Source organism: Poeciliopsis prolifica, unplaced genomic scaffold (genome assembly GCF_027474105.1).
Source record: "Poeciliopsis prolifica strain line A6 unplaced genomic scaffold, Auburn_PproV2 SCAFFOLD005, whole genome shotgun sequence".
NCBI lineage: Eukaryota > Metazoa > Chordata > Actinopteri > Cyprinodontiformes > Poeciliidae > Poeciliopsis > Poeciliopsis prolifica.
The window spans coordinates 15172123-15198188 of NW_026562380.1; the positions used below are offsets into that span (position 1 = coordinate 15172123).

Genomic DNA, 26066 nt, shown 5'->3' on the forward strand with positions numbered 1-26066 from the left:
TTTTTTCCTATGGTGTGAAACGCTGAAGCTGCATCAGAGTGCATCTGTTCTGCTGAAGTACTTCTTGGATTAAAAAAACTCAAACAAACAAAAATAAACCTCAACATTCAGGGACAATTAAAAACTGTTTATTTTTGGTATTCCTCAAAATTGTACCAATAAAACAGAACTTAACAGAAGTAAAAAGACAACACAGGAAAACTGCTGAATGTTAAAGTTGCTAAACACAACAAACCTTAACTTTAGAGCGAATGCACAACAAAAATTTTACTGTGGGAAAAGTTTGCCAATCACCGCGGTGCCGCGAAAAATTATTTGTATTTAAAGATTTCTTCCTTTTTTTCCCCTCTCTTTTTAAAAAAAAAAATCACTTTTTCATGTTTCAGATCATCAAATAGTTTAACAAAAAGCAAAGATAACCTTATCAAGAAGAAAATAGTTTTCAAATTATTTGATTTGTTAGGGGAAAAAATGTATTCAAACCTACCAGAGCTTCTGCGATTATGCGTGTGAATAAGAGATTAGAGATCGCTCTGATGCTCCAAATCCTCGCCCTTGTTTTCTCCCACCAGCAGGGATGTGTGCATACTTAGTGCCATTTCTTTAATATAACAAACTACAGTATCATTGTTGCACTCAAAGGGAAGATTATTGTTTGTTTATAAAATATCTTTCAAATCACTGAGATTTTGTATTTTTGTATGTGTTTGTGTGTTTTAAGATTTTCCAAGATGTCCTTTTGTAATGTTTGTAAAAATGTTACAATTGTTGAGGCGGTTGATTTGAATTTTGTGTTTTGATTTTGTTTGTATCTAAAAAAAAAAAGTATGATTTTATTGTCATGTTTGTGGAAGAATGGACTTCACTATGATACTAACTGGGACCCTCAAATAAACAAACTCGTTAAATAAGAATAAAAAATAAGGTATCTTTGTCTTGCTAAGGACTTTTCATGTCATCCAGGCTTATTATTATTAAATGCAACTAGTTATTCTGATGACTTAAAAGGAATTTCAGAATTTTGTATCTGAACCGAAATAATTAAGATAAATTAAATACATCGTTAACTCTCTCTCTCTCTATGTTTGAGAGAGAGAGCTAAAAGTTTATAATTTTAGCAAATATAAATATCTTTATAACTGTAAAAACAAAAAAAAAACCTTACATTTTCACCAAGTTGCTCCTTCTATAAAGTCATTCTCTTCATAAAACACGGGCCTGTCACTTTTTCTGAGCGTGGGTGCCGAGGTGGGATTTGAGATGGCCGCTCTGCAGGAAGCCCCTCCCACAGACGTCACACCTGTACGGTCTCTCTCCCGTGTGGCTCCTCATGTGCTTCTTCAGGTGGCCGCTGTGGGTGAAGCTCTTGCAGCACAGCGAGCAGCGGAAGGGCTTCTCGCCCGTGTGGATCCTCATGTGGATCTTCAAGTCCCCCTTGCGTCGGCACTCTTTGCCGCAAACGTGGCAGCGGTGCAGCTTGAGCCCTGCGTGGCCCGCCATGTGCTCCTTCAGCGAGGTCGTGCTCCTGAACAGCTTGCCGCACAGGGGGCAGCACTTGGAGCTCTCGTGGGACCTGCGGTGCACGTCGAGGCTCTCGGCGGACTCGAAGGTCCTGCCGCACACGGCGCACAGGACGCCGACGTCCCTGGAGTGGGCTTGGAAGGCGTGGTTCATCAGGAGGTGGCTGGAGGGGAAGGAGTCGCTGCACAAAGAGCACCGGTAGTCGGCTCGGGGTGAGTTCAGGTGGGGTGAATCTGAGTCTCTAGGCAGGACGAAGCTAGACTGGCCCTGTTCCATTAGTCCAGGTGGACAAGCAGTCGCAGCGTCATCTTGTGGAGGATGTTTGACATCTGCCAGCATCACTTCCTGGGGCTCCTGAAACTCGTCGGGTTCGGAGTTTTGAGTCCAACGATGCCTGGGTGGTTTTGCATCTTCCTGCTCAACAGAAGCCTGTGGAAGACTTAAGGTGTCTTCATCAACGCCTGGCTGGTGTGGCTCCTCCTGATCAGCAGCCCAGAGCTGGTCGTGGTCTTCCTCTTTAATGTGGTGAAGCTCCGGAATCCACTGGGTTCCCTCGCGGAGTCCGGTCTCGCAAGGACTTTGGTCTTTGGTCTGAGGAACGTCTGAAAGAGAAAAGAAACCTTTTAGTTTCAAGTCCTCAATTTACAATCAACGCAATCATTCTGAAAATATCAACCAGAAAACAAGGAATGTAGCAGCATATTCATATCCACTGACACATTTGTTCATTTGATGGTAAAACTTTATAAATGTAAGTAATAACCTTGACAATAAACATATGACAGCTATTTCTACACTGGTGCATATCCATGGACAGGTAAATTAATGGATTGACGGTGGTTTATAGGGAATCTCTGGCTCAATAGGGTTGAGAAGTTGTCTTTAAATCAAAGTTTTGGGTTTGATTCTTCTTGCCACGTGTTGCAAATACCCTGAGCTTTGCATTTATATCCAGGTTTGCCAACTGACCTGGGCGGCTGGGTGGATGTGTAAAACCTTTAAGCAATGGACTCGAACCTGGAATTTCAAAAACCTTCCTTTGTTTTTGTTTTTTTTTATCCAAGCATGGAAAATACCCCAACCAAATCCCACAGATTCCTATCTGCACGAAAACCCTGCAAATAAAACGGGTGAACCAGTATTTGAGAATAAAACGTCAGAGCAGATTTAAAGAAAAAGAGTAGGAAACCCAGCAGGAAACCAGGTGGCTGTTCTACCACCTGGTCATGATGTGAAACAGGAAGCTTCACATCCTGAGGTACAGATGAGAGTCCCAACCATCAGGATCTGTGACCCATCAATTCTTTCTCCCTGTGCCACATATAACTTAATATACAGACATGATGATGAAAATATGTACATATTTCTTATTTAAAACTAAACACATTAGAAAATAACTCTAAAATCTCATGACTGTGGCCCGAGACATGCATCTACTGCTGCTGCTGAGATGTAGTAGAATAATGATCAAAATAATATTTCAAACACGAGGAGTTAAAGAGACAGTGTTGTACTATTTGTTTGGTTGTATAAATGGACTGAAGGGCTGGAATGATCCCAGTAACAGCCTAGAATCGTGCAATAAGCAGCATTTTGGGTCAGGAGCGGTGGACACACCTGTCCTCTGACTCTGCAGCTCCAGCAGCAGAGCTTGTAGCCGATCGATCTCCTGCTTGGAGTTGGACGCCTCTTCTTCGTATTTGGCGATCGCTCCTTCGAAAACCTCCAGGATTTCTCCGAGCACCGCCGTCAGCCGCTCGTTCACGAAGGCCCTGAGCAGCAGCGGAGACATTCTGACCAATGTGTTTGTTGAATAAATGAAAAAAATAACCTAAACGACCCCGTGTGGAGGTTAATCATAAAGCTGCTAGGGAGCGGAGGAAGGGGCTCTTTTCTTCGTTGATGTTTGACCTGAGCGGCTTACGTCTGCAGCGTGTCTCTATCGCCCTCTGCTGGATGAACTAGAAATTTACACCGTTCCCTCTCAGGTCGCTTTGAGTGAACAGATCCGACCAGAGGCAACAAAATAGCAGACTGAACAGTCTGTGCAGTTTATAAATCTTTTTTTTTTTTTTTTGCTGAGATATGATTTGTACAATTTCTCTGGCCTTCTGATCATTGGTTATAGCTCACCTGTTTTCATTTTCAGCCCAAATGTCTTAACAAATGACTCATTTAATGGCACATCATCAGATGTTTGTCGGTTTATCTATTTTGCATTCGTGTGAATTTTCTATTTTTTAATTTCTCTATTAAAAAATAAAGAAAAATATAGATATCAGTCATTTGATACTGATACTAGTATCAAATGAATGATATCCCCTGAACATTTTCTCATTTTTTGCCATTACAAATAGAAACCTCAATGTATTTATCAAGGTTTTTTTTTTTTTTTTTTTTTTTTTTTGTATAGACTTAAAGAAAGTAGCGCACAGGTGTAGAACTGAGTGAAAAATGAAACATGAGTTTATTTTTATGACTGAGATTTTAAAAGCGTGGAATACATTTTCATTTAAAGCCATATTAGTCCACATGGACCAACAGCTGGTACTCGTAGAAACCACATTTGCTTTAATAACAACTCCAATCTCTACACCAGCTTTGCACTTCTAAAGTTATCTGAAATTCACGCAAAAATAGCCAAACAGTTAAAGGGAGATTCTATAACCATAAAATTGAACAACTCACAGCATCCAACTACAGTTGCACAGAAATGGTTTGAAGACAACATGATGGACATTCTGTTTGCCCCTGTCAAAGCCCAGACCTCAATCTGATGTGGAAATTGTGACAGGACTCCTTAATATTTATGCAAACACATCTTTTATGATAGTTTTAGAATTATCTTTATTTTGTAAAAAAAAAAAAAAACAACAAAAAACATATTTTTACTTTGACAGTAAAGTAGTTTTCCTGGTCCAAAATTTATTTTCTTAACCACATATGATTTATAAAAGCAATGAATAGAGTTTAAGATCTGAGGGGTGGAATACGTTTTATAGATAAAATCAGATAATAATTGTACATAATCGCTTGCATGATGTACAAAAGCATTTGCAACTTGCAGAAAGGAATGAGAGATTGATATCTGGATGTGCAAAAGTAACATTGTGATTTGTAGAGTGAACAAGTAACTTTCAGAATTGCAATTCCATTCTGAGAAAGTGACTGAGAAAAAAGAAGTAAAACCATTTATTACTTTAATCCCGGTTCACTGCTTTTCGGTCTGTCACATAAATCTACGATGAAAAAAAATAAATCAAAGCAGAAAGTGAAACCCTGGTGTTCAAAAGAAAAACAATTCTCACACTCTGGTGTCCTTTGATGCAAACCATTTGGTGGGAACGCAGGATCCCTGGAGTCTGCATGTTCTGACACGGGCACATCCTTCTGACTCCCTTCAGTCAGTGAGGTCACTGTGGAAACGTGACATTAGTCTACTAATGCAGAGCCAAGTCGTGACCCCACTGCTCACCGCTTCCTCTCGTCTCCCCAGCAGACCATCTGTCCCACGCTGAGGACAGGCGTGACAGTGTGATCTCCATCTGCAGCAAGAAACAGATAGATAGATAGATAGATAGATAGATAGATAGATAGATAGATAGATAGATAGATAGATAGATAGATAGATAGATAGATAGATAGATAGATAGATAGATAGATAGATAGATAGATAGATAGATAGATAGATAGATAGATAGATAGATAGATAGATAGATAGATAGATAGATAGATAGATAGATAGATAGATAGATAGATAGATAGATATTAAAATGTTCTGCATCATTAAAATTGATGTGAAATATATATAATTTTTATATCCACTAGAGGGAGACAGATTGCCATCATTCAACGTAACAAACAGTGATGACGCTGTCATTTCCTCTGTAGCTAAATAAATGCAACCGTGTCATTGTTTTCTATTTATGTCATTGTGTAGTGTTGAAATAGAATTTTAAAGTAGCACAATAGTACACAGGTTAACTTTTACGTTAAGACAAACTTAGATAAAGATCCAGGCTGGGGCAGCTGGTGATTCTCTGAAACTTACATAAATTTCTAATCAGAAAGCAGTCTTATACTCCCTAAGGAGCGTTTCAGACAGGGAGTGTATTGGCTATCAGGGCAATAAATTCTTTACTCAGGGTTGAATAGTTCAGGCAAACATTAAACACTATAGAAGTCCGTTACAACATATAATCAAACATATTAATATATTTCTTTAAGCATGTTTTTAATTAGTTAGTTTTAGATCCAAACTTATAGTTAGTATTAAGCAATAGATTTTGTGCGAATTTGTGTTAAAAATACCAACTGGTTTCTTGTTGAATCATTTTGAGGCAGAGATAACGCTGCACGCTGCACGTCATATATCACGGTCTGGCCAGGAGGCTGGTACGAGAAGAGCTGGGTGTTTCAGTAGGCCCCAGAGGTACTAAAATTAACATTAAGACAGCCCACACAAAGAAAAAACACACCTCCTAATGCATATAGGCTATTTAAATTTAGAGAAAGGCACAGGCTTATAAAAGTTTTCGTTTGCAACAAAGAATTCGAATTGCTTTCTGCCCGAGTTCGCAATTTCCAGAAAAATGCATTTTCTGTCTGTACTTTCTGTCTGTACTTTCTTTCAACTCGTGCAACTGTTTCTGTTTTGTCATGTCTTGGACTTTTGGATTCCTGGGTGAGATGCTTATTGTGACATTCTTCTTGCATTGATTTTCTCTGGATAAAACTCTGAATATCCGAAGTCTGATGTCGTATGATTGCTCTTTCTCCCTGCGCATATTGAGGCTCAAGAATCCGGGATCAGAGGAACGAATTAACGAGCTAAATCAAGTTATTCCTCTTTTAATTCTTAACAGTAACTTTTAATAGAACTCAACAACTGTGAACTTCTTTAACTGTTTTTTTTTATGTTCTCACATCTAGTTCCGCTTCTTCTGCTGGTTGTTTGCTGAGATGAACATTCACGTGGGACAACAAAACCCTCCGCGCTCAATTTGTTTATCTGGATCTATTTTAATTCACATAAACAGGATGAATAGGAAGATTTGGAACGAATCATTAAATGACACGTAACCAAAACCAACAGAAAGCGATATACTGCTGCAAATATCACAAAGAAACAAAAGACAACAAAGACTTTGTGATCAATTGTGAATATTGACAATGGGTTTAAACATATCCTAAAAGTTACTAACACATATGGTTAATCATAGAAGTAGAACAGATGATTCACTTGGTTCATCTATTTTTTTTTAAATTATTTTATTTTTGTTCTTGTTTTTTTTAAGACAAGCAGCTTCTTGGTTACTTTAAAACAGCAACCCAAAGGTGTTTGTTTGTAGCTTCTCCGTTTAAATTTCAGGAGTTTAAATTCTGGAATTCGAGCGGTCGCGCATGTGCAGAGAGCGTCGCTCCGCAGCTCCTAACGTCGCGGTGGGCTGAGAGCTGGGCTGAGAGCTCCCTCCCGCTTCTCCGTCTTTTGGGCGACAGAAGCAGCAGGCAGCTGCTCGGCGCACAACGCAGCCTCTCGGCCGGGGGAGAAACCCAGCAGAAATGTCTCAAAGTGGGAGTCAGGAAGCCGCCGAGGCCTCGGACGGCAACAGCAGCCAGCGGACACTACCGAGACCGCCCGTTGGCAACCGAGTGACCGTGGTGCTCGGGGCTCAGTGGGGAGACGAGGGGAAAGGGAAAGTTGTGGATCTCCTGGCTCAAGACGCGGACATGGTGTGCAGATGTCAGGTAGGTGAGCCCTCGGGCTACAAAGAGCCAGCTGTTACCGGGTAAATGCCCCCGCAGGTAACCGTTGGTCGCTAGCTAAACGGCGCTTCTTCCCCTCACGTCAGAGTCACGCTGCTTTCATGGCACCTCGTTTAATTAGTGGAAGCCAAGCGGAAATAAAAAAAACCCCGCTCTTTGACAGCTCCCGACTTCCAGTGTGGGAGTTTCTGACAGTTTCTCCCGCTCAGTGATGACAGGAGTTCCGCGACACATTTATACGTCAGGTGTTTTCTGAGAGTTAGCATTAAGCTAAGCACTGTGAGAGTCAGAGCGATATGTTGACATTTTCTCCAGTTTTGCAGACATTTCTTGAATGCAGCGTTGGTTTTAACAGGCTAAGCAATATCAGACGGAGTTGCTCTGTGTTTGCTAAAGTCACCTTGAATTCTTGCTAGCTGCTTAGCTCTTTAAATGACTGTAATGTGGATGTATTGTTGTTAATGGTAGTTATTGGTAAATATAGCAGCCAAAAGGTTCACAGTCTGTTTTATGTTTTAGCTACAACGAACGTTTAGTTGTTTAGTTAACTAAAGGCCAGAGCAACACCTTCTTCCGAGACTCCCAATACCATTAGGATTATAGAGGATTATTATAACACACGATTGCTATTCAAAAGTCTTTAGTGTTTTAGAAATAGAGAGATCTTTTGCTAAGAAATATAACCCTGACATTTTTAAATATTATAGAAGAAAAATATTGTAGAGGTTATGGAGTTAATTGAATAGTTCCACTTTTCATTTCAAGAGTTTCAAACTTGCATACTGTGTCAAGGTAACATTATCAGCCTTAGGTGGAAACAACAAAATGTGTGATTTAAAAACAACACGATTCTACAGAATTCGACAGCAAACTTGCTCTGTTATAGAAATAAATAAATACAAATCTTGCATACAATTTTGCTGATATTAAAGTGACGGTATAGAACTTTTACTAAAACTTTTACATATTAAAATGATTACGATGTCATGACAGTATAAAATAAGAGTTATGTGGAAAAAACTGAGCCTCTCAGCCTTATCCCTATGGACCTGCTGTCATCTGAACAAATTCACAGCTCTGGCAGAAACAACCGATCAGAGCCAGGAGGAGAGTCTTAACGCTGTCAATCACGCTAGAGGACTCACCCTTTACGCACTTGCTCTTTGCCATGCTACGGCTTGTTTACCACAATATAGGATGCCATGAATGCTCAAGCCATTTGGCATTGCCACAGATGATGACAGATAAACGGTTTTCCTGTAACAATAAGTTGTTTTTCTGCCATTACCACATTCAGCAGCACGCACATCAGGTGATTGACGGTGCTAAGACACTCCTTGTGACTCCGATTAATTTTATTGGCCGGTAGTGGTGCATTTTTATTCAGACAGCAATCTGAATAAAAAGATTTATTCAGATTGCTCTTGTCACAGCAATCTGTGGCAAGAGTAATCTTGTCACACATAACCAAAACCAACAGAAAGCGACATACTGCTGCAAATATCACAAAGAAACAAAAGACAACAAAGACTTGACAAGAGTAATCTTGTCACAGATTGTCTCATGTTATACTGTCACACCATGGTGATAGTTTTAACACACATATATATAAATACAAATGTGACTTGCTTTCAGCAAGTCACATGACCAATACAGGAACTGTTTCGAAATGACACTGGCGCCAAACTGTGCTTATAAGGAAGCAAATTTGTCAACGAGATGCATTTGCCAAAAAAATTCTTGATTTTTTACAGTACAGAATCAGTTTCTACTTGATCTATCTGAATCCAAATTCAGCTGAAATTGACTCTTAGTTTACTGCAGGTTAAGTGTTGGCAGAACTGTTATTTAAATAAATCCATATAAGGCCAGGCATCAGAATGAAGCCCCAGATACACTTAGGATAAACTCAGGTATCCAGCCATTCTACAAATTACTCAGTTGCTTTTTAGAAATTATTTCATATAAATGTTTTGTTTAATTGATTTTCTTCAGGAGAAGATGTGTCAAAAAAGCGTAACAGACTAAATTTCAATCTGTTGGAAAAGCTTTTTTTTTTTTATGAAAATTTGTAGAAAAAAACCCAGTCCACAAGCATCCTCATTCCAAACACTTTCACTTAAATTTTTACTTTATGGTACATGTTCACATTATTTATTGACTGTGTCTAAGAATATCAAATATATTTTGAATTTTACTCAAGATATGACATAATACAATATGCAATAAAGTACAATGACTTAAATCTTATTGTATAGATTAGGTCACTGAATACTGTGTCAATATTCAGTGACACAGTATCAATACAGTTTTGTCTATGGGTCGAAACGCTTCATGACGCCTCATTTACCCATCACTAAGGCCCAGGCCTGAATTAGAGACAGAGGCTGAGATGCTGAAGGATTGCTGGAGTCGTAAGCGTCTTGGTTTCAGAATCAGCATTTATCATATTCAACCAGGGTATTGTGTAATGCATGTTTTAAAAATGGTAGACAGGCCAGTATAAGCCGGTATGAATACTAATGCAAAAATAAGGTTCAGAGTAGTGAACCTGTGACTATAGAAAATACTATTATGCATAATTTTCTGATGACTGCTTTTCATCTGCAATAAGTTCTTCAAGCCATTGCTGCCTTATCAGCAGTAACAGATAATGTGAGAGTTATTCACTATTCTCATAGTTTGGCACGAACAAGCTATGAGAATGAAAGAGCAGTCTGGACAAACACAATGCCCACATGCTGTATAAACCCCAACTTGTATATAATTATGTTAAAACTGCTCCTGATGTCCAACTTTATCTGATCATCCTGGTGGTTTTCCACTGAATTGCCTGATTCCAGGCACTTCAAAATGGAAAGTGATTTCCATTTTGTTTGACATTATAAACACTCAAAAATGATCTCATAGGATTCGGTATTAGCAAATTTGAGTCAGATATTGGGGGTGTTGTGATAAACAGTGGTATTGTTTTGGATTGACAGGAAATGGCTGCAGCACAGATTAATCCAACTGATTACCAACTTGTGTGTTAGGTGTTGAAGCAAGTCTCTAGCTTGGAGCCAGATTTTGTCAAATGAATTTGCATCAGATCTGGCTTCTCCTTGCAAATCAGGTGAGACCCTGACATTCTACGAGTTTTTGCCTTGGACTGTTCCGACTTCTAGCTCTCCATGTATGATTGGGATGATAGTTTTCTTTGATCTTCAGAAAAAAAGACTATAGATGTGATTGTTGGTGAAAGCAACAGAGGTGGGCAGAGGAAAAAATGTACGAAAAAGCTTTTTTTTTCCTGTTAGTGGCATAGAGCCACATATTTAATCAGAGGAGAAGCCTGCAGTCTGGCTGTCCTGTTGCAGACTATACAGCGTATTCAGACCGCTTTTAATGTATTGATCTGTTTTCCAGGTCATAAAAAAAGCAAGATATATTCTTGTCTAGCCAATCTGGGAATGTAGAGATTTCTTTGGGGCATCTGAATCTCTTAGCTAAAATGCTCCCTTTATTAGTGTAGGTTTATTAGCGTTTATTTTTCTCCTATTTAGGAAGTGTCATTCCAAGTCACTCAGCCTAATCATTCAACATTATTAGCAAAGATTGTTTTTATTGCTGAAATTTTAAGCTCAACACAATCTTCCTCAGCCTGTCGGGGATAACAGTGGTGTTTATCTTTGGAGTGCTCCGAATATCTGCCGTGTTCAGAGAGCTATTAGTTTACTCTGTTGATAACAAGTAGACATAACAAGTACTCCTTCTAAGTGCCTTTCCACAGATGGTCTTGCCAAGAATGTAGCTGGACATAGAATGAGAAAACAGGTATTGGCTTCCTGTGCCGCTTCCTTTCCATGCCTTCTTGGATGTGTACTTTTAATATGGAGTGGAGATTCACTGACACGTGAGTACGCTATGGTGAGCTGAAAGAGGTAGTGTCGATCTTTTTATAAAATCAGCCCTGCAAGCAGATTTTTTTCTTGGTGTTACAGCATAGGCCTCTCAGAGTAAGGGCAGCATGTAGAAGAGAGAAAATATGTGAGAATGTTTGTGGGACAAACAATTATATTGTATTTCAGAAACTATAATTGTTTAACAGTTAGAACATCAGGTTCCCTAGCTGCTCACACCCTCATTTCTCCTGCACATCATGGATCAGGTTTTTGGGTGTTGGTCAGACAAAGGAAGCACATTAATGGGTCTTGTTGCTTTGGAGTCTGGTGTTTGGTTGTGAAAACACCCGGGCCACGCTCTGAGAGAACTGGGTGTGAAGCAGGAACTATTGCTCTGTTGACCCTTGACGTTGAGTAAACAGATGTTGATGTTCTCTATGGGTCAAACCTGAAATACGTACGCGTCCTCAGGTTTGAGGCACTTCAAAATGCCTAAAACCTGAGGACTATGAGAATAGTGAATACTATTAAGGTATTTTCTTCTTATGGCTGTTAACTAACCTGTGTTATCGAGATATTTAATCGATTTTGATTCTCCACCATCTAAGAGGTCAAAAGTATTTTTGGCTAGCCTCACAATTAAAACTACAGTGTCCTATTGTGACATCTCTAATTTCTTCTTATCACTGCTTCCATGTTTTGCAGACTATAAGTCATACGTTTTCTTACAGTTTGGCGGGTCCTACGACTTGACGTAAAAAAAAAATTTGAGGTAAAAAAAATTTTTTTCTCTTCATGTTAAATATTTATTTATACTCATGGACATGGACCAAGGATTAAACATTACCATTGGTCCATGGTAATGCCATGAAAAAAGCTAATCACAGGCTAAAAACTAGACATTCAGAACTGGAGGAAGAAGTTCGCTGTGGGTAAATAAAGAACGTGCTTCTAATGTTCTGACGGTCTGTTCCACCTCACTGGTTTTCCTACCATAGCACATCGAGATAGCTATCTCTATCTATTGGCGTTACCTGGCTTTGAAGACTGCTGATGACTGGCCCAACATATTTGAGTTAATTATGGGCTCACCTGTGGAAAGTATTTTTAGGATCACACCTGGAACACATTGCTCTCTTGTTTGACACGCTCGGCACAGACAGGTTGTGTATTGTAGAGACGGACGTGTTTTGGTCCAAAACTTGGCAGTAGATAAATGAGAGATTGCAGTTTGCAGACACAACTGGAAAAAAACCTTCATTTTTGGAGACATGTCCTATGTCTGATGAAACAGTTTAACTGCAACAACATGATGCTGTAGTGTGGGGAAGTTTTGCTGGTGCACTTCATGAAATGGAATCATGAGGAAATAACTTTATGTGGAAATATTGAACCACCCAGGAAGATGAAGCCTTTTTTTTTATTATTGTTTTATTCTGCGTATGTACATCTGCTTTCAACAGTACATGCCTCACTTTTAACATTTTTGTAAAAAGAAATTGGGAAACCATGCCACTTTTTTCCTCCATGATGCATTTGTCCACTTTGTTTTACTATGTTACATAAAAAAAATCCCTTGCAGACTACCTCAAAGTTTGTGGTTGTAATATTTCACAATGCGACAAAGGGGCATGAATACTTGAATACTTCCGCAAAAACCAGAATACATTACAAATACATGCGTGGTCATAATGCGTTAAGTTGATGCCTAAGCTGAGCTGTATGGATTGTTGCAGAAACAAAAGTTCCTGTTTTGGAACGCACTTCATGTTCATAAAACATGAACGTATTTGTTGCTCCACCCAGCCTCAGTTTCAGTTGTGAGAAAATGCTTTCACAAGAATCATTTGAAAACGTATTCTTCTTGGAAGATGTTTTTTCAAGAATTCTTTTTGGGAAATTTTTTTCAAGAATGTTCATTTGCGATGAACATTGCTCATGTTCATTACAAATGTTATGTCAGTGCATAAGGCTGACTCCGTCGTGTCAGTCTTATGCACACCCCTTCACACCAAGTGTCGCCAAATTCTTTCATGAAGTGCCATTCAGATTGTGAAATGATTCTTCCAGGGAACAGTTCTTTCACAACTGAAAGAATTCTCTCAAGCATTCTTTCGGTTGTAAAAGAATCGTTTCACAAGAATCCTTTGAAAAATAATGCTTTTCAACTGAAAATAATTTTTGAAATAATTTTTTCAGTTGTGAAAGAATCATTTCTTTCACGACTGAAAGAAACAGTCTAATGCATAAGGGGTGTGCATAATACTGATATGACACTGTAATAAGCATAACATTTGTTGTGAACATGAAAGAGTTTATGAATTTTTGTCTGCCATTCAAAAAGTAGTATTCAAAAATGTGTATATATATATATATATATATATATATATATATATATATCATGATATGATTAAAATTTTTCTGAATTGCCTCTCCAGCACTGGACAGCAGCAGGTGTCAGACCACTAACAATTCAGTTTGTTATGACTGGAATGAGGTTCTGGTCATGGGACCTTATGAAGCAGAGCCCAGTTCTTTGGTTCTGTTGGGGAGGGATGTGTCGTAAAAGTGCTTTCTAAAAAGGAGAGGCATCTCTTCCCAATCATGTGTTACCCTCTACACCTGCAGGGTACTGAGCTGGCCAAGAATAACTTTGTGGTAAAAGCAAATGCTAGCTTTGATTTATGTACTAGACTGCAGAAAGGGGAGCAAGTCCTGGTCCAGGGACGAACTAAAGACAGACGAGGCAAAGAGAAAAATGGATCTGCAGTTAAATTTAGCTTAGATTTTTTAAAATTCTTTTTGTTATTGTAACTGTCATAATCTAACTTCTGGTGAAGTTTATAAATTAAATCATAATTCTAAAGCTTCTTTTTGTATTTACTTAGGTTATTCTTTCTCCTTAAAATTAATTTTGACTTAAACATTTCAGTGGGACAAGCTTTCCAGTGCTTTACACTACAGCCACATTCACCCATTCACACTCTCACATTTGCACACCGACACACAAATCGGTTGGTGACTTGGGGTCACGTGCCTTACCCCAGGGTACTTTGGCATGTGACTGAAGGAAGCTGGAATCAAACCTACAATTACTGAAGAAAACTACTCCACAGCCACCCCACAAATGCAAAATCTGTTGGGGGCAAATTCTTATTCGGTGCACTGAATATATAATTGTTCTAAGGAAGATTTGAGCTCCTTTTGAGTGAAGAAAAGGTCTTTGGCTGGTAGCATGCAGCAACAGGTGGGGGGAGTCATATTACTGATGGTCTATGCTGATTTAATTAGTTGTGACATTTTTATCAAACTCCCAGAGTAATCCAACTGTTTGTTTCATTAACCAATTTCTCAGATCGGTGGTAATATTCTCACCTTTAAGCTGTCAGATGTTCCACTCTGATGTAACGATGTAAAAAGCTCAGTGTTAATGAACTAAGTGATGGCGTTTCAGTAATTATGGGTTCACTAACATACATTGATCAATAAATTGATTTTCTATTCTGTGACTTTGGGTAGTGGGACAAGGACAGCGCTGCCATTAAATGCCTCTCTCTCTCTCTCTCTCTCTCTCTCTCTCTCTCTCTCTCTCTCTCTCTCTCTGTGTGTGTGCGCAAACATGACAGCCAAAAACCCTGATATTCAGGTTTTTCATTTCTTAGAGTTAGTGGTGAAGATCGTTGGAGAACCAGACATTCTTCCTCCATCTACAGTTTCTTTGCTCTGAGTGTGAATAATCCTCAGCAGTTGAGCTGTGAGGTTTAAACTTTCATTTTATCATGCCAGTGGGAACACCAAGTCCTGCCCTGACATGTAGGATTGGTTTTGGGTGTGTAGACCATTTGGATTTTTTCAAACAATACACAACATACCACCAATCCACTGAAGTTGTGTTATAGCTGAACGATCCTGTGGGCTCAACAATACAAACTGAAAGTGTCCTGCTTGCTGCTACTCGTCAAACGATTCAGCCTGAATGTTTCTTTAAAAGAACAAAAAGCGTCCAGCAAGCCTCTCTGTATTTCTGTTGCTTCTCCTCATCGGCTTTCTGTTGCTTCTCTGCAGGGCGGCAACAACGCCGGACACACGGTAGTGGTGGACTCTGTGGAGTACGACTTTCACCTCCTACCCAGCGGCATCATCAACCCCAAAGTCACCGCCTTCATTGGTGTGTAAGAGTAGCACACTTTTTTTTTTAATGCAAACTAATAGGGGTGTCCTTCACTACCTTCACTATTTTTTTTAGACCAAATTAATAAAGATATTATCTTTTCACTTGAAAAATCCATTTTAATAGCTGCTACAGAGACTGTGAGCAGCTTGACTCGGTGCCAAGCTGTGGGCTGCATCACCTCCTCTCATCTGAACTAACTTCATTAGCTAATGGAGTCCCAACTCTTCCTTTAAGGCTCCCAAACGCTCCACACATCTGCACTTCAACATGCAGCTTAATCGTGTCTCCTTCTCTATTTCTTCTGGGTGCATGAAGTCGAGACATTATGCACTTTAGGGCTTCTCTGTTTTGAGAAGAGTCTCTTGTTGTGTTTCAGTTTGTCTCGTTTCCACATTTATTTTTGGCACATCCATATTTTCTACCTATGCTCTTTATTGGCGGAGGGAGGGATTTTATTGTATTGTTTCTCATGTATCGTGATAAATTTGATTGTACGCTTATAGTTGTGGTGAGCTGTGTTGCTAATGGCATGATTGACACCAGTTTTGGGCTTTTAATAATACTTGTCGCTTATCTTTTCTTAAGAGTGTACTGATTATGCAACACACTGCTATCAGTGTTTTTTTTTCACACCTGCAACTCCTGGTAACTCCAGAAACTTTATTTGACCAATTTTCCCATTCAGCAACAACAAACTCTACCTCCAGAGTTTTGTTCTTGAACTGCAATTGCAAAACAAAGCAGGTTGTTAAAGTGAAGTAATTTCTTTTAACTTTTCCTTCTTTACCTTGATTGACGATTCCACTCAAGTCGCTTACCACCTCCTACTGTCATGGAGTATTTACAGGCTCTAGCATAACATTTTTCACAATCTCAAAATGGTAGAATATAAGAATATTAATAATGGGTATCAATATAGGCTGAGACTTCCAGATTGCACTGCTAACAATACTAAATATTATTCAGGTAATCAAATTTAGATTTCCCTGAATTATCCTTGCACCTTCTATTGGTTACAAAGTTATCAGAAGCTGTGAACATAACCATCCTCTCATCGGTGGCTGTTTCAGGAAATGGTGTTGTGATCCACCTTCCAGGCCTGTTTGAAGAGGCTGAGAAAAACCAAAGCAAGGGGAAAGGTGAGTGAAATACATATTTTTACGTTTTTGAAAAAATAAAAATTGCACTGGTTGACAACAGTGTGCTTCATTAAAACCCGAGAGATTAAAGGTATTCCTCTGTATGCTCAGGCCTGACGGACTGGGACAAAAGACTGGTCATCTCAGACAGAGCACATATAGGTAAGCCCTGCCAGCTCTGCCTCTTTGCTCTTTTTCTGGGGTGGAGGGAAAGGGAATGTGTGTGTGAACGCTGGAATGTGTGCATATTGGTGTGTGTGTGTGAGTCCTGCTTTCTCTGAGGTGTGTGAGAGTGTGTGTTCCCTCTCTCCCTCCTCCGCAGTGTTTGACTTCCACCAAGCTGTCGATGGCGTTCAGGAACAGCAGAGGCAAGAGCAAGCAGGCAAGAAGTAAGAAACCTGTTGCTTTGAAAGATGGTTGTAACACACACACACACCATCTCATCCAAACATGTCCGTACACATGGACAATGTAAACAAACATGTAGGATTTTATTTTTAACGTACATAAATCTTGTAAGATGGTATGACTTGGTTTGAGATGAACAACAACCTAAAGAAGATATAATTTACACATAATTTTGCAACTAAAATGTAGAACATGATTGTGTTTTTATTTCATACACAAAACTACAATTATTCCTGTTGCAGCTAAAAGCTGGACATATTGATTAGTGTTCTAATAGTTTTATTTGGGACCTTGTCCATGTAACATCATGGATGAAGTCACTGTCACATTTAACAATTTCAAAATAAATGATTCATGCAATCATATTCCGACTCCCGATGACTCTCGTTTGTCAGAATAACAGCAACTTTTGAAATTGTTATGCCTTTAAGCAGGTATGAAACATTCTTTTTTTATTAAATCCCATTTTTCTTTTTAAGAATTTTTTTGAAATATTTTTGGTCTAGTGTAATGTTCTAATTTTTAAATGTGTTTCCTTTTGCTGGAAGTGAAAAAAATCATCATTATTAACAGAAATAAAGACTTAAACTTCCAACTGTGAAAATAATTAAATTATAAATCTGTCTCACTTGGTGGTAAAGTTCCTGAAATAAATCTGCTTTTCAATAACATGGACTTCAGACCCATTTTATTGAATGGATCTGAAGTCCAGTGTGACTCACACTGTGTTTTTGGGGGTTTTTTTTTTCCTCTTCATGATGTATTTTTTGAACCTTCGGAACAGTATGTAGATTTTTATTTTGCATACTTACCAGTAACCCTTTAAAATTTGTACATGATAATATAGCTTATTAAAATAGACAAATATGTTGACATCTGGGATGGTGCAGTGGGAGTTTATTTTACATTCAGAACACATCACTTTAAAGCTGCCTTGAAAGCTATTTGTTTTTTGTTAGTGTAATATTTTCCTTTGTGAGCAAATTTAGATAAAGATTGTTGGAACAAAAGACTTGGATAGTTTGGTTTGTTGCACCATCTTTATAAAAAAAAGCTTTGACTTCTTTAAAGGTGCAGTTATATAAACTTTCAGTTACTTGCTGCTAAACAATGACTGCTTAACGGGGCTTTAAAAGCACTGAGGTTAAATGAGTTGCTTTACCGGCACATAAATGTCACAGTTTTTACTCCTCATTTCTTCATTAAAAACTTATTGTTGCACTAAATTCAGCTAGGAAGCTAAATATAAGGTGTTAAATGAAATTTGTTAGCAATAAAACTCTGATAGACAATTGTCATTATAGGTTTTTTTGTGAAAATGAGCTCTCACATGTTTCTTTAATGAAGAAATATCTAGTTTTAGTGATCAGAGGAAAAGTCTAATGAAACAAACCATCAACTCATCTATGCTGATGAATAATAAATTCACCTTATACAAATTTTATAAAAAAAAATCCTGAATAGTCTTTATCTGATCCAAGAACTTAACTCCCTAATTGTATCTTGAGATTTTTTTGTAGAACAAATCATAATGACTTTGCAGCTCATCAGCCACAGCACACATACTCCCAGCCAATCTACGCAAGAGACAAAACGATCACATGCTGTCGTGACACAGCCGTTATAAGCTGTCAGCTGTTTGATGCGTCAGGCTGGTGGATTCTGCTGGAGTCGGATAACACAGATTACATTCATACAGAACCAAGCTGCTTAAAAGTACCAGGCTAAACATATTCCAGGAATTACAAACAGTCGGGATCATGATCAGTATTATCACATTTACAAGTTTAAAGCTGCATAACTTCTACTTTCACGCACATCTGTATGTATTTTTATTCAAAATACAGTTTGATGTCAACTTCCATAAAAACAAAGAAAAGCAGAAATCCAGAGTTAAAAAGTAAACAAACTTTTTTCAGATTGTATGATAAGGTGTTATTTTTTTCCCAACAGTCACCGTTTCAGTTTCATAAGGTGTGTGTTTACTAACCAGAACCTAAGATTTCTTCAGTTTTGTGTTGCAAGTGACAATGAATGAAACTGTACTTGGGTCATGTTTAAGGCAGTGGATATAAATATTCTATCTTCTTCTACATTTTATGATTCACTGTTTATCATATATTTTTTATAAAAAAAAAATAAAAATGAATCCTTTCAGAAAATTACCAATTAGAACATTCTTTAATAATTTAATAAGCCTCTTAGTTTTATCGATGAAGCAAAAAATAAGAGAATATTTTTTGATTATAATTTTTTTGTAGTAGTAGTTGTGGTAAATCCACATTAGCTTTCCTCTGTGGGAAAGAGGAAAGAGACATCCACATGGTGAGTGGATGTCTCACACTGTGTGAGGCTTCAAGTGAAATTCTATATTCACAGAGGATCTTTGTCTATTTCTGGTCTGTAGTTTGCATGTCGGCTCAGCAAATGTCGCTGTGCTGAAGCTTCCTTTTAATAGGACTTATCGGATGTACACATTGACATGGCATGCTGTTGAAATGCAAATGTGCATTTTGCTTCATTTGTTTTCTAATACTCTTTCTCTGGTACTGTGCTATATATAAAAGGTGAACTTCTGATGATTCAAAAGCTAGAGAAGGTATTTTCTGACGCTTGGGAGTTAAAGATGTATCTGTAAAATATTAAAATAATAAATGTCTGATCAGCTAATCGGACACGCTTCTCTCTGTGTCTGTTCGGTTTCAGTCAGACTTGCTGATTGCTGAGTTTCACGTGTGATTGCATGACAAAACTCTGTTGCTGTAAAATGGTAAGGAATGAATTAACGTGAATGTTTTTTGTTAATTATCTCCTCCCTTCTCTGCTCCCGGCCCTGCTCAGCCTCGGGACGACCAAGAAGGGGATCGGTCCGGTGTACTCGGCTAAGGCGGCACGCAGCGGTCTCAGGATATGTGATTTACTGGCCGACTTCACTCAGTTCTCCGAAAGGTCTGTTCCTGCATTACAGGATTTTACCGTCCGCCCTCAGTTAGCTCTGTAACAATCATTTTGTTCACCAGTTTTTAGCATTACCCCTCGTTTCTGCCTAATCGGTAAATCAGTAACATTGATATTGTCCATTCTGATCTTTTTTTTGTTTAATAAAATCCTTTCAAATACAATGATAGACCCTCAAAATATGTATCTCCATATTTGACCAAAGGAAAAAAGTGTAGTACAACTAACTTTATTGTATGAAAGAAATAACCAATATCCTGGTTAAGCAGCCAAGTGGGCATGTCAGGTCAATTAAAAATAGGAAAAATTGGAAAGAAGGGGGATGAAGGTTGAGAGAGATGACCCTCAAAAAGCCACAAACAAACCAAATGACCAAGAAAGAAGTTGATGCACATGCATACCTATAAATACACATCAGTCACCTAGCACTTACCACGAGGGAAAATAACTGTTTTCTACTTTTAAAAGATTTTATTTGTCTTAAAACTTTATTAATTCACTGCTGTCTAATGATGCCAATGAACGAATACATAGTTCATGTTTATCAGAGTGGGGTAAATCATGGTTCATTTAAAATTACTCATGGTTCATTTAAAATTTCTCCAAAAGGTTAACGCCTCTCAATAACGTGTTCATGCACAGGCCCTCAATCCAGAAAATCCCAGTAAAGTACGGATAAGATTTTCTTCAACTTGTTTGGATATTGCTGAAATGCATTCATTGTGGAAACTTCTGACTTTTTTTTCCTTCTTTTATTTCTCATGAGCATTTCACAAAAAAGTGCGCCTAAATTTAGAAATTGAACTAATCAGAGCTGACCACCTGTTACAGATACAAAATGCTGGCTCAGCAGTACAAAGCCATGTATCCGACACTGGAGATTGACATAGAAGGAGAGCTGGATAAATTAAAGGTAATTAACAAAAGTAATCTAAACAGGACGATCACCTGAAACCCTGCTGTGTTTTGTTTTGTTGTTGTTTTTTTTATTTTTTTATTAAAGATTGATTTGTATTTACCTGATTCAGGCCTATGTGGAGCGACTTAAGCCCATGGTGAGGGACGGTGTGCACTTCATGTACGAGGCTCTCCACGGCCCTCCCAAGAAGATCCTGGTGGAAGGAGCCAACGCAGCACTTCTTGATATAGACTTCGGTCAGTAAGTCAGCGCATGTGTGCCTCATCTAATGGTTGCTCTGGTGAGATCGCATTAAGATTTGCATTGCTCTTCACAAAAGCCTTCCTGGAGTGATGAGTAGGGATGACGGTAAGTTTCCCGGCGTGCTCCTGTGACTCTCACCAGCTGTAACCACACTGTCTCCTTACTGCATGAGCACCAAGGCGACCACTCGCAACAGTCTGAAAATTACAGTCATTTTCAGGAATTATCTCGCACCTGAACCAACCCTTTGTTATTGCGAGCACTGACCACACTCAGCACTATTATCAAAACAGCTAGGCTGTCATAAAGCCAACCTTGAGTTCTTAGATTGGCTGGAATCATTTTTGTGACCTGTGTGAATTTTAACTTGTACAGATTTCTCATTAAAGGGGCAGTATTATGCAAAATTGACTTTTTCAAGCTTTATGCCATATTATGATGTTACAACCTCATTAAAAAACATACTTGGAGTGTTGCCTTGATTTTTCTTATTCATGTATGTCAAATCCTTTAATCTCCCATGGCAACCATTCAGCTGTGTAAAACGCCCGGCTGGATACTGTACCATTTTCGAAGCACAGCTTCTCCTCAGAGGCTTACAAAGCAACCTTCCCCTGTTCCTCCCTTATGCAACTCCTTTAGACTAGCCAGCAGCAATTAGCAAACACATAGGACATCTGCACACCTGCAGAGCTCGCTATATGAGCTACTTCTCTGCAACTCTGATAAAAATTGTTGATAAAGTGTTAATAGAGGAGCAATGTTGTGATGGCTTCCTGACAACTGAAAATGACATCAGTTATGTTAAAATACATAATACTGCCACTTTAAGAATCTTATTTGCAAACAGAAACCATTATTGAGGTGAGCTTTTTTTTGTTTTTTAAAAGCACATGAAAGCTGAGGAAAACGGAGCGGTATCTGGCCTGGTTTATTTTTACTGGCCAAATAATCCTCCAATTAAAACTTAAAACCTGAACAAGATGCATATTTATGTGTGGATTTTTAATTCTTTTTTTTTTTGCAGGTACCTACCCGTTTGTGACGTCGTCCAACTGCACAGTCGGAGGGGTGTGCACGGGACTCGGCATGCCTCCCCAGAATGTCGGTGAAGTTTACGGGGTGGTTAAAGCCTACACCACCAGAGTGGGCATCGGTGCCTTCCCCTCAGAGCAGAGCAACGTAAGAAGATACACAACACGACACGTTAATGCTTCATGTTTGTCATAGGAGGAGCCCACAGTTTTATTACCAAACCTAAAGTTACACACCAATAAAAAGTCCTATCTGAGTCACACTACCATCTTGTTCAAAATCACTGTGATGCAATAGTTCCATAGGATTACTTTTGGAAAATATATTTCTACGTGGCAAATAATTTACCAGCAGGTGTAAACAGAAAAGGCACTGCTTGAGCAGTCATGAGTTATTCTTCTTCAGTTTTTAATTTGGAATGGAAAGTGTAGTTTTTCTGTTGTGAGATTTTCTCATTCTTTATACGTGCTGATATTATTTATAACATAGTAATAGGTGTTATTATGCTTTTAGAAACTTGATGTAGAAGTCCAGCTCTTTAAATAGAGGAGCATTTTGTTGTAAACGGCACCATCTAGAGGACATGTTGGCACATTGCTCTCATCTGCAGTATATTTTTTCATTAAGCTAAGTCACCTTGTAAATCCTGATTGCAGGTCAGAATGAGCTTTAGCGGCAGGAGCGTACTGGGTTTTGCTCGAGGAAGAGCGTAGAAAACTCACCTGCGAAATGTTTGTTTCTTTATTGCTGATCAGGAAATCGGAGAGCTGCTTCAGAACCGAGGGAAGGAGATCGGCGTGACCACAGGCAGGAAACGCCGCTGCGGCTGGCTGGACCTGGTGCTCATCAAATACGCACATATGATAAATGGCTTCACTGCGTAAGATTTGTTTTCTTTCAATTTTCCTCTCAGTTTTTGCTTTTTCTTTTTTCAAAATGTGAAAGATAGAAAGAGAAACACTTGATTTATTTTTTTCTTTCTTTCGTCTTTTCTTTCAGTTTAGCGCTTACGAAACTGGACATCCTTGATGTATTTTCAGAGATCAAAGTGGGCTTAGCGTACAAAGTCGATGGTGAAATTATACCTCATTTTCCAGGTAAGTGTGTCTGAAGAAAGAAGTTACAAAAAGGAAAATAAGTATTAAACATGTGAACTTATGCCTCACTGACTTGCCCAAATGTTCTTCAGCAAACATCAAATTAATCTCATTATGCTTTTTCTTCATCAGTGGAGTTTTGGGGTTTGATGATGCATGGAGGAAATTGCAGTATTTTTTTGCAGTGATTTCATGGAATAAACTGTAGCTGCTTGTTGTTTTTAACCGAAAGAAATTTTGCCTCAGTAGGACTTTTAATTATACATTTGCTAAGGAAAACTAGTTTTTACTGCTTTTTTTTTTCTTCTTCTTCTTCTTTTTGGCTCAGAATAAGACCTCTAATAAAAACAAAAATCTGATCAGATTACATCTCCTTTTCCAGTTTGCATGATTCTTCACAGAGAGCCTCAGCTTTCCACAGACCTGCTGTAAGGCGAACGTTTTCAAATTGTCCTCTGCTCTGACTGATTTTGTGCCAGCCAATCAGGAGGTGTTGCTGCGCGTCGAGGTCCAGTACCAGACGCTGCCCGGCTGGGAGAGCGACACCTCAGCAGCCCGAAGCTTCGAGGAGCTGCCAGAGAACGCGCAGAAGTATGTGCGCTTTGTGGAGGAGCATGTGGGAGTACCTGGTACGGAAACACACACACGCACGCACACACACACACACACACACACACACACACACACACACACTATGCTATCATTTAACCACGCAGCCTTAATGAAATAATACATTTTGAGGATTCCTGTTGTAGTCATTTAGAATATTTGAAAATTTTTTAAGCAATCTTGCATTCCTTGTCAGCAAAATCTCAGTTTGAAAAATTCTTTTAATATCCAACCTCTGATTTAAATGTATTTACAGTAAAGGGGGGCATTAAGAAATTCTCATTCTCCCTTTCCTACATGATGCTTTGTGTCAATGATATGCGCAATGTCCAGGTCAGCATATTTTAAAAAAATAAATGAAGATGTTTGCAACTAATATCTCAAAATGGGGCAGCCATTTTCCCATGTGGTTTTTGTTGATCAGTTGAAGTTCAGTGTCTCCAGCTGCATTTGTCTTGATTTCTTGTTGTCTGGTTATCAATAAATCAGTGAAACTGGAGTCACTCATCACAGGAACAGTCCTGTTTTTACGTTGGGTTAATGTTCAGCATCTGAAGCCTGGGTGAGGACCTGTGTTTATTTTGCCGCTGCGCTCAGTGAGGAGTGTGAGGAAGGAGGTAAAAAAAGTTTGCTGTTTAAGAACCAGAGCAGAGAGTGGGATCACTGAGACTCCGTTACAAAAATGAATAGTTGTATTGTTTTACATAGAGGTGCTGATAACTTTATATGTTGGACATATCAGCAGCTTTAGGAGTAAAGCTTGAATTTTAGCTCATACATGATGGGAGGAATTGGAAAGGAAGGATTTTAGAGAAGTGCTGCTTAGTTCAATCACAGTCAATCGTATATAAAGATTTTAGTTTCTGTTGAATTTACTGCATCGACAAAAATGCTGCGTAGGTTTTTAACTCGATGTGCAAACCTAACGATCAGCTTCTAACTGGGATCGCCCACCTGCAGGTCACCGTCAATAAAAAGAGATTGTTGAACCCCAGACTCCTCATGAGGCTAATCAAAATCTTTCCTCTCTCTTCAGTCAGGTGGATCGGGGTGGGAAAGTCACGGGAGTGCATGATCCAGCTGTTTTAGAGGAGCGAAGGCGACTTACCCTCCTTCCTCCATCTCCCCTCGCCCCACGTTACACACAGCCGACCTACCTGTCTCAAAGACACGACCACTTCTGTTCTTACCATTTCATCTCCATCGGGCCGGGCTGCGCCGCTGACTCTGTGGGCCGGACTCCCATCAGACTGAGCACTGTGTTTGAAAGATTTCTCACCATTTTAACATTTTAAACTGAAAGTAAAACACTGTCTGTCCTTCGTTTTTGTCTCTTGTGGGGTTGTAGTCGTTCATTTTAAAGAAACTCCGTCCGCGAGGAGATCAGGGATCGCTCCGACGCGGACACAAGAACTGTTCTAATCGGTACTGGTATTTTTATTCTGTCTTGGTTTCTTGCTGTGATTTTTATTTTTAACTTTTTATTTTTAAACCCCCATGGCACTTAAGTGTCAGTCGGCTTGAACCGCAGCACTTTAGATGCTCTGGACTTTGTCGGCTTGACATTTTATTCTTCTGTCAGATTTGCACAACATGTGGATAAAGGGATCTTTTAGACTTCAGAAGAAAAGAAAAGTTCTTTTGTGTTTTTGTTTCCTCTCAGAGATTTGCAGTTGTATCGCCTTGTCGTTCAACCAGAAGAGGTCATTCTTAAATGTCGTGTAGTCAGCAAAAGTTTCTCCTGACTGCTGACCATAAGAAAATCCAGATGTCTGTCCATCATGAGGGAATTTTATTGCGAGAATCCCAAATAGGTAATCTTTTCGTAAATGAGAATAATTTCGGTTGGCCAGGGGTCTTTCTGCTCATATTCATGTGATTTAAATCGTATTGCTTTGATTTCTTTGCACTTTTGCTGCAATGCTCTGTTCATGTGTGAGAAAAGTAACTTATAAACTGATAAAAAAAAGTAATATTTCAGATATTTTATTGTTGTTGTCTTTGTTTTATCAAAGCTTTGGAAGCAATGATGATGGATCTGGTTTTATGTTCCGATTCGGAGAAGATCAAAACAAATAACTGGTATATAAATGTGTAAAAATCACCCTCTTAGCATCTGCAGACTTCTAAATGTTGCTCTTCTTTACCACAAACCAATTTTTGTACACTTTCTGTCCTCAGACTCTATTTTTTTAAAGGTTAATCAGATGACCTTTTGATCAGTAATCCATAACTTCTTGCTTTTCGAGGATAAACTGGCCACTTTACAAAAACACAGGTAACATTAGACATCCTAAGCCACTGTATCCATAT

General features: G+C 38.8%; 2 protein-coding genes across 2 annotated transcripts; one reads left to right on the forward strand and one right to left on the reverse strand.

Annotated features, from left to right (window-relative positions):
* Window positions 1-106: 106 nt before the first annotated feature.
* LOC129359793 (zinc finger protein 723-like) lies at window positions 107-3408 on the reverse strand. Its single transcript, XM_055029684.1, has 2 exons — window positions 3139-3408; window positions 107-2123 (listed from the first exon to the last, which is right to left on the reverse strand). Exons 1-2 carry the CDS (start codon window positions 3311-3313, stop codon window positions 1222-1224), a joined length of 1077 nt encoding a protein of 358 aa, XP_054885659.1. The 5' UTR covers window positions 3314-3408; the 3' UTR covers window positions 107-1221.
* Window positions 3409-6780: 3372 nt separating this feature from the next.
* adss2 (adenylosuccinate synthase 2) lies at window positions 6781-25920 on the forward strand. Its single transcript, XM_055029682.1, has 13 exons — window positions 6781-7269; window positions 15237-15339; window positions 16416-16484; window positions 16596-16646; window positions 16807-16873; window positions 19734-19841; window positions 20682-20763; window positions 20879-21005; window positions 22040-22194; window positions 22803-22927; window positions 23047-23144; window positions 23624-23773; window positions 24790-25920. The coding sequence occupies exons 1-13, from the start codon at window positions 7084-7086 to the stop codon at window positions 24840-24842; spliced, it is 1374 nt and encodes a 457-aa protein (XP_054885657.1). The 5' UTR covers window positions 6781-7083; the 3' UTR covers window positions 24843-25920.
* The last annotated feature ends 146 nt before the right edge of the window (window positions 25921-26066 follow it).

Bases quoted from the DNA above. Each gene is read 5' to 3' on its own strand.
- LOC129359793 (XM_055029684.1), bottom strand. From the start codon at position 3,313: ATGTCTCCGCTGCTGCTCAGGGCCTTCGTGAACGAGCGGCTGACGGCG. The intron at 2,124-3,138 runs GTGTGTCCACCG...TTTCTCTTTCAG, and splicing joins GCTGCAGAGTCAGAGGACAG to ACGTTCCTCAGACCAAAGAC.
- adss2 (XM_055029682.1), top strand. From the start codon at position 7,084: ATGTCTCAAAGTGGGAGTCAGGAAGCCGCCGAGGCCTCGGACGGCAAC. The intron at 22,195-22,802 runs GTAAGAAGATAC...ATTGCTGATCAG, and splicing joins TCCCCTCAGAGCAGAGCAAC to GAAATCGGAGAGCTGCTTCA. The intron at 22,928-23,046 runs GTAAGATTTGTT...CTTTTCTTTCAG, and splicing joins ATGATAAATGGCTTCACTGC to TTTAGCGCTTACGAAACTGG.